Genomic DNA, 8,299 nt, shown 5'->3' with positions numbered 1-8,299 from the left:
ATTTATTGCATAAATAAAAGGCTATTTCATTTCATTTCATAGTTCAATAGGCTATATCTTCGCTAAAAACAGTTCAAATACAATGAATGATACAGTACAGTTGTACATCCAATGGTTTTTGAGATATAGTTTTTCATAAATACAAATCAACATTTTGTGAACTTATTTTATCAATTGTCATAATTATTAACTAACTACTATATAACTACTATTCCTACTAAGATAAACGTCATAAACTATATTATAGTACATTAGTGCTATTAGACATAATAAATATACCCACAATAAATTCACTAACTAGTTTTTTTTCAGTATATATTTCTCGAAACGTTGCTTTTTTGAAAACTATCTCGGTAAATATTGGACGTAAACAACCCTTCTAGGGCTCATCTTTTAGCAAATTTGCTCTACTTTAAATAATGTTTTATTAGGTTTTCTAGTGTTGTAGGTAGTTATAAAGATTTGGAGCTCCGCATGAAATTGTTTTTTTAATATTTTGAAACAGCAGCCATTTTGTATTTTCACTAGCTATACTTGGCAGACTTATCAATTTTGACTACTAATCATATACAGTTTTTGTAAAAGTAATAAAAAATTAGGGTTAGATATGTGTTTTTTTTTTCCATTGGTCTCTTACACTAATACTAAACCTACTTGGATTGTAGTGGAGTTGTTTCGTTATCATTTATCATTCCTCACTATTTCTGTCTGATTTAGTATTTTTAGGATCCACCTATGTTTTATTTAGTATGGAACATGTATCTACAACAAAAATAACCTTTCGTGGAAATCCGAAAATAATTAATTAAGTTAATGGCTTTCTTTTGTTCCCTTCTACAAAGACTTAAATAAATCTCATTCTTGATGAATGTATTTCACCCACGCTCACAAGTTTTTATAAAAAGTGCTTGTAGGGCCATCAATATTGTCATTTTGTTTTAAGTGATCTTAATTTATTTTTTTCAAGAGGATTCGGAGGTGTAAATAATTTGCATAAAACACGCATGTTCATTAGAGATTCGTCGCTAATGAGGATATGTGCCCTAATGAAGATATCTGTCATTATTATTTTGTTCATTTTTATTTATTTTTAATTTGATATGTTTTAATTAATTTACTGATATATGTATCGATTATTTAATTTGTTTTTTAAGCCGCACCTTATCAAAAAATAATATTATTCTTTTAAAAACTTTTTACATAATATCAATCCAACTATGGTACTTCATTTATAATAAAATTCAGGGTTTATGACAAGGTGGTATGAAACTTTTATTTATTAGAATAAGTTTTTATTTTTTCTTTATCTTATTATTAAAATAATGTTACCGCCCTATGAAGTGAATTGTAGGAAAGTAGTCCTTGTAGTACTGGTGGTGGTCAATAAAGGTACAAAATAGCAGAAAAAACTATTTAATGTTAACCAACGTTTCGTCCCACTTTGTAGAGCTTCGTCATGTCTAAATGAAAACAAGATACAAACGTAAGAAGTGAACATTAAAATAAATAGAGAAAATATGTAAAAAACGTTTTTATTTTTTTTTAATATATAAAAGAAATAATTTAAACATTTTTAATCAAGACAAGTACTTCCCTCTCAATTTATTTATTCATTTATATTCTCAATATTTCCTTTTCACTTGTTGCTATACCTCACCTTGGCCACATTTACTTCTCCTACCTCTTTACCATATATACAACTATTTCTAGCAAGTATTTTTCTACAATTTATTACTCTAGTTCTGTATTTACAATCCTATCACACTTGGCTGTATTTATTAGTAATTAGTTTCCCATTAACTTGTGTCTATACTTCCTTAACTTAAGCATAATATTATTTCTTTTATATATTTTTAAAAAAATATTTTTTTACATATTTTCTTTTTTTCTCTGTATATTTATTTTAATATTCTGTCACTTCTTACAATGTTTGTATCTTGTTTTCATTTATCTCTGCAAAGTGGGACAAAACTTTGGTCAATAATAAATATTTTTTTCTACTATTTTTGTACCTTTATTGACCGCCGCCCGGACTATCTTCCTACAACGTACTTTGTATGGTCAATTATCATCTACAATATATTTTCTTTTCTTTCCCTACTGCGAATTCCAAAAACAAATGCTAAAGATGTATTTTTAGTTTTATTTTAATATTTATTTCGGTTTCAGCATTTTATATTTTAGGGGTATTCATGATGTTGTGTTAAATGTAAAATGTTTTACCATGTTAAATGTTATAAGTGTAGGATTGTGAGCAGCCCTATTTAAAGTCATGTTAAATGATAAATGCATAAGAGCTCCTAGCGGATTCTCTGAGCAACTTTATTTCTGAGTAACCTATCCTTCTAAAACTTCGAGTTATTGTTTACTTCTAGGTTTTGATTACAGTAATTTATTACAGCATGCCTAAAATAAGTGAAAAGTAGAAGTGTAAAAGTTTGGCTACTGAGTGTATTTTTTAAAAAGTCCAAAACACAAGACAAAAGAAAAAACAAAGTACGAGTGAGTAACCTAACACGACAACAAATAAAACGGTGACAAACTCAGCTGGTCTGTTTCGTGACGACATTCTCCATTTAGCAGACCTAGTAACAGACTCTCAGCCATGTTAAATGTTATTTCGTTTTACCACGGTAAAAGAAGGCAATGTTTTCGATTTAACATGAGTTTTTCCATTTAACACGCTTTAACATGTTAAACCAAAGATCATGAATACCCCTAATATTAAAACAGTAAGTCCCAAAATTTTGGTCAAAATATGTTTAGTGTGGTATGAAATGACCTTGAACTACACACGTGGTTTTTCAGAACATTTAGCTCCAGCACCCAAATTGCCATCAACTCAACGATGTTTGAAGAAAAATATCCTTGAATTCTTTAAGACCACAGCCCAAGGATGTAAATATCCTACATTAATAACACATCTATCGTATCGATAGCATCAGAATATAACTAAATAGTATTTCAATATTTAAACTAAATGTATTGACGATTCATCAGGCCACAAGATTTTTAATCTTTGAAAGGAGGAAATGGGGGAAGAGAGATCGATTAATTTACATTGAATTAAAAGGCGAGTTTGTTACCCCGGAGGAACTTTTTGGCTTCACTGCAGCCAGGTCTTGTACGAACAGTATATTTGTCCTAAGGCAGCTCATAGAAAAACGAATGGAGAAAGGAAGAGCTGCATACATAGCTTTTATAGAACTAACTTATAACAGTGTTCTAAGGCATAAGATGTTGGAATCTCTTAAAAGTGCGGGTATTGCCTTAACAAATGCAGTGAAGAGTATATACAGAGAAGATGAGTACTCTTTTCTGCGTCCAAGGGTCTTAAACAGGGATGTAGTATGTCCTCAACCCTGTTTAAAATTTATTTACATCAGGCAGTAAAAGAGTGGAGCGCGCAATGGGAAAGGGAAAGTCATTGACATCAACGGACATATGATGTTCTTCCTTTTCTCTGCCGATGACCAAGCAGTGGTCCCATACACGGTGGAATACGGTCATCTCAACGGACAACAAAGGCGCATTTTTAGAAATATTGTTGAGCACTCACTTAAATACGCCGCAGAAACGTGGACACTTGACACAGGACTCTACTCCAAAATACAAGCGGCAGAGATGGATTTCTGGAGGAGATGCCTGAGGATTGCCCGCCTGGATAGAGTCAAGGATGAGGAGACTAGGAGCAGGCTATGGATGGCCAAAGGAGTTCCTGAGAGGATTGGAAGGAGCAGATTGCAATGGTATGGGCACTGTCAGCGGATGCCAGGACGTAGGTGGCCGAAGAGACTTCTGCTATGGGAACAACCAGGAAGACGGAAAAGAGGAAGCCCCCGTAACAGGTGGAAGAGGACATGGCTGGCAGGGGATTTGAGGAGGAAGACTGGTGGGATAGACAGAAGTGGAGGGACGCTGTGACTTAACCAGGCAACCCATTGAGGGATAAAACCTGCAAAAGTAAAAATTAATTGAAAAAATAATATAAATTAACAATCCTTAGATAAGCTTTAGTTAATATATTGGTTGTTACAAAAAAAAACAAACAAAAAAAAAATCACTTTTTAACAGGTAAAATAAAATAATAACAAGTTATTACTAGGAACTATAGACAAAAAAATTAAAAAGCTCAACATATAAAATAATAAAAATTAAAGGGAACTAAGAATATGCATATTGAATTTATAAAAATCTAATAATAAAAATTAAATGTTGAGCTAGTTTTATTCTCATTGAAATAATATAAGAGAACTTAAATATCGAATTTCCAAAATGGCTTCCTCTAAAATAACCCTAATTTTGTTTGTTTCAAAAATTTACCGCTTCATATTTTTACTAGTAATGAAAAATTGATAAATATAAACGACGAAAGGATTTGATGATTAAGAGCAAAAATATTTTTTCCAGTTTGAAAAAACGGTTCTGGAAAAATGAGTTATAATATATAAATATTAACTATAATTGTAAAGCCGTAGATTTAAAAACAATATATATTTAACATAAATCATTTAAGGTAATATAAAATGACAATATATGTGACGGTGTTCTAACGCGAGTTTGACTGTGTGTGCGTATGCTTAGCTTTTCCGTTTCATCAGTGTCAACATAATTATTTAATAATTAATTTTTTATATTGTAGGAATATAGTCCGGATGGCGATCAATAAAGGTTTCAAAATTGATAGCAACTGAATTCAGTCGTCATTTCGGTTTCAATATTTTTTTTATTTATTCATTACCTGATATGCCTGGTGGTCCTTACATTGTTAATATAACAGTTACATTTGCAGCAGAATGGGCTTCAGTCTTCGGGTTGAGGTTGGGTCTCCCAAGTTGTAGGTCACTGCTCCTTTAACTGTCGGTAACTGGGAGTAGAACTTCATTAATGGTTTTTTTATTTAGTCCTCTATTGACTCCATTTATAATTCCCAATACAATTGGCTATTTCTTGCAAACTAACGAGCATCCACTGCGATTCTTAGAAGTTTATTTTGAAAATATTGTAATTTTTGTTTCAATCTGACAGCCCTGACGAACCCCAGCAAAGTTGGGCGAAATGTTGGTTAGTAATAAATAGTTTTCTACAATTGATAGCTTTATTGACCGCCACCCGGACTATCTTCCTACAATCTATTTCATACTGTCAACTATCTTCTTCCAATTACTTTTTTTATTTTACTTATCCTATATTCCTTATCTATCCTGGATAGTCGACAGTTTTACAATAGTAGTTTAATATTGAATAAATAGTTTAGAAAAAAATGGAAATTTTAGATAACTGTTATATTTTTATATTTCAGTCATATTTTTGCAAAAGAAAAATGGTAAAATTTTAAGTAAAACGTAATAAGATGCACTTATAATATAAAATATAAAACTTATTAAATATTTTGATACTTAATAGTAAAATATAAAAATAATTATGACATAAAATAATAAAACGTCGTCTGATGCGCGCACCGGAGCAGGTTTTTGGTTTTACTGTCAATCCGATTGATCCATTTAGGAGTCCCTTTAAAACTCTACAAAAAAAAATGTATATATGTATTTATTTATTGTTTATCGTTGGGACTTGTTTCCAACTCCTTGCGCGATTCCAACATATGGCTGACGATGTTTGGTTAGGGTGAGCTAAACGCCGTGTTGACATGAGATAATTGATGGCTTTGAACCGCACCCTTTGGCAGCTACCACTCACTGGGCAGAGCGTGCGCGATCATTGTGCCGCAACCACTCTTGTTCCCACAACAGCAATCAGCTGACCGCCGAGCCATGAAATCAATTGAACCCCTCCCGCTGGTTCTAATGGATTTGTTTTCAAAACGGTGCTCTCCAGTCGCGGACCCTCGACGACAATGGTCTCATTGTCAGGGGTCAATTGTCAAACGGCATAATGGCGGGGACTGGGAAGAGGCCCGCGGTCATTGTATATTCATCTTCCTACTGGCGACTCCTGCTGTTCCGCATGGACCGCGGATTATCCAGATGGCCAATAAACGGTTTCTTTCTAGCCCGCTTCACCCGTTATGTTTTCCATACCTTCTCTTAACAATGGCTGATGTTCGCCTCTCACCTTGCAATTAATTCGTAGTGATCCTTATTTGAATGCTGATTTAATAAAAAATTGCTGCATCTATTCTGGGACAAGCATTGAAAATGCCTTAAAGGAAAATTAAAAATAATAATAATGAAATAGTAAAAAATCATAAATTAGTTGACAAAAATGAGACAATAATAACTAAAATACAAAACAAATAAATATAGTAGACATCCAATAATGTTTTATTAAATCTAAAATAAATAGATTAAAAAAAAATAACATCTATTAAATAATGGTGTAAATAATAAATCCTGACAAATCCCACCAGATCACCTTTACTCTCCGTCGTAAACCTCTGCCCTCCTGTCCTACAGTATCATTTCTAAATACTCCACTAACGCCTGTTGAACAGATTCCATACTTAGGACTCCATCTTGACAAGAGACTTACTTGGAATCCACACACAAGACTGAAACGAAAAGAAACTGCTCATAGATTCCGATTGCTACAACACTTACTTGACAAACGCTCTAAACTTCCCATTCACTGCAAAAAATTAGTATACACTACAATAATCAGACCAATTTGGACATATGGAATTGAGCTCTGGGGCTTGACTAAACCATCAAATTCTTCCCGGAAAATAAATAGCTGTAAACTATTTTTGTTTCTCCTTTGACCGCAACCCTGACCATCTTCTTATTTATAGTATTTTAGGTATTGGTTTATTTCAACTACCGCTTTTGATTGGCAGGCACATGCGGACTACAGGTGGGATTGAATCTGGAAATTGGCATGCTCCTGTTTGCACATGTTTCACAGTTTTTTTCAATATTCAAAACAACTGTTTGGTTGGTTTCTTAACGGTCAATCGGAATGACAGTCAAACTAAAGATGGACGTTCTAATTGGTTCTCAGTTTAAGACATACAGATTATAAAAAAAAAATCTGATCATTCTCATACTGCGCATAAATATTCCTCAAATTAGAGCTTCTGAAATGGAAACGAATAAAGTTGTTGGAGGACACTCTAGAAGACAGGTTGTATGTAGTACTGTGCAGATAGCAGTTGTACATACGTTATAGTCTTTGTATCATTTCGATGGCTTACTTCACAGTGGTGCTAAGCACATTTCCTCTTACTTGATGAAAAAAATAATTAAAGGTTTTTTCTCTTAGTAAAATTACCACTTTTTAATTAATGTTTGTTATTATAATTTTTCTCAATATAATGTAAATAAAGTTTATCTTATACCACATTGCGGTTCGATTCTGTAACTTTAAAATATAAGATTAATTTTTATTAATATATTCTTGTTTGAGAGTGGTTTAGTTTATTTAAAAACAAATTTGATCCTTTTTTTCTGAACTTTGTTCGTTACAAACCTTCCAATGTTTCGACCCTCAGGTCATTTTCAAGGATACCTTCATTTTGATGTCATTTTCTTTTTTTTAAATCTTAAAAATGCAGGCTAATTGCCTTTGTCGCATATAACTTTTTCTATATAATTCCTTCTTAAATTTAAAACTTTAAAATCTTAAAAATACAGGCTAATTGCCTTTGTCCCATATAACTTTTTCTATATAATTCCTTCTTAAATTTAAAACTTTTAAAATCCACTTCTCTTCTTTCTTTCATTTTTTAATGTTTGTAAATGTAAATGTAGAAAAAGTTATATGGGACAAAGGCAATTAGCCTGCAATTTTAAGATTTTAAAAAAGAAAATGACATCAAAATGAAGGTATCCTTGAAAATGACCTGAGGGTCGAAACGTTGGAAGGTTTGTAATGAATAAAGTTCAGAAAAAAAGGATCAAATTTGTTTTTGAATTTAAAATATAAGTAATTGCATACCTAATATAAACGTAAAAGCAGTACTAACCTTTGTACTTTATAGACTTTTTTAATAGTTTGACATGTTTCGTTTGGAAATTCCCTGTTTTTACTCTACTATGACGTAAGCACAAGTAGGTGATATTTTGAGCCTATTCTGTTGTAGTGATGTAACTATAATTAATTGCAGTGACATTAACTATGAATATGCCATTTTTTACGGTTTCCAATTGAGATTGCTGTTCTGATTTTCTGAATGAGCACAGATGACACCGTAGAGTAGCAGTTGGCCACCGATAGATCATGCGGATGATGACAGAGTCGAGGAAGCCCGCTCGAGTGATATTTTGGCTCAGGCCCCAAGAGCCGTACGTCAATCCGAGCCAATTACTCATCTCATATAGAACTAGCTCACTCCATTAGC

The 8,299-nt window shown here is 32.5% G+C and overlaps 2 protein-coding genes across 2 annotated transcripts in view; both read left to right on the top strand.

The window, feature by feature from the left end:
- LOC136795418 (uncharacterized) overlaps positions 1-3,393 on the top strand; it is a 4,264-nt gene extending 871 nt beyond the window's left edge. Inside the window, exon 2 of the mRNA XM_067045940.1 lies at positions 3,001-3,393. Within this exon, the coding sequence (XP_066902041.1) occupies positions 3,001-3,393 (393 nt within the window). The remainder of the gene's footprint in view (positions 1-3,000) is intronic.
- Positions 3,394-3,444: 51 nt separating this feature from the next.
- Positions 3,445-3,924, top strand: LOC136795416 (uncharacterized). Its single transcript, XM_067045938.1, has one exon. It carries the CDS (start codon positions 3,445-3,447, stop codon positions 3,922-3,924), a length of 480 nt encoding a protein of 159 aa, XP_066902039.1.
- The last annotated feature ends 4,375 nt before the right edge of the window (positions 3,925-8,299 follow it).

The sequence above is a fragment of the Halyomorpha halys genome, unplaced genomic scaffold (assembly GCF_000696795.3).
Source record: "Halyomorpha halys isolate HHAL.00 unplaced genomic scaffold, Hhal_1.1 Scaffold32.1, whole genome shotgun sequence".
Classification (NCBI taxonomy): domain Eukaryota; kingdom Metazoa; phylum Arthropoda; class Insecta; order Hemiptera; family Pentatomidae; genus Halyomorpha; species Halyomorpha halys.
Note: the sequence above shows the minus strand (reverse complement) of the source record. Positions and strands in the feature narration are given on the sequence as shown.

Excerpts from the sequence above, each read along its gene's own strand:
- LOC136795416 (XM_067045938.1), top strand. The coding sequence starts at position 3,445 with ATGATGTTCTTCCTTTTCTCTGCCGATGACCAAGCAGTGGTCCCATAC.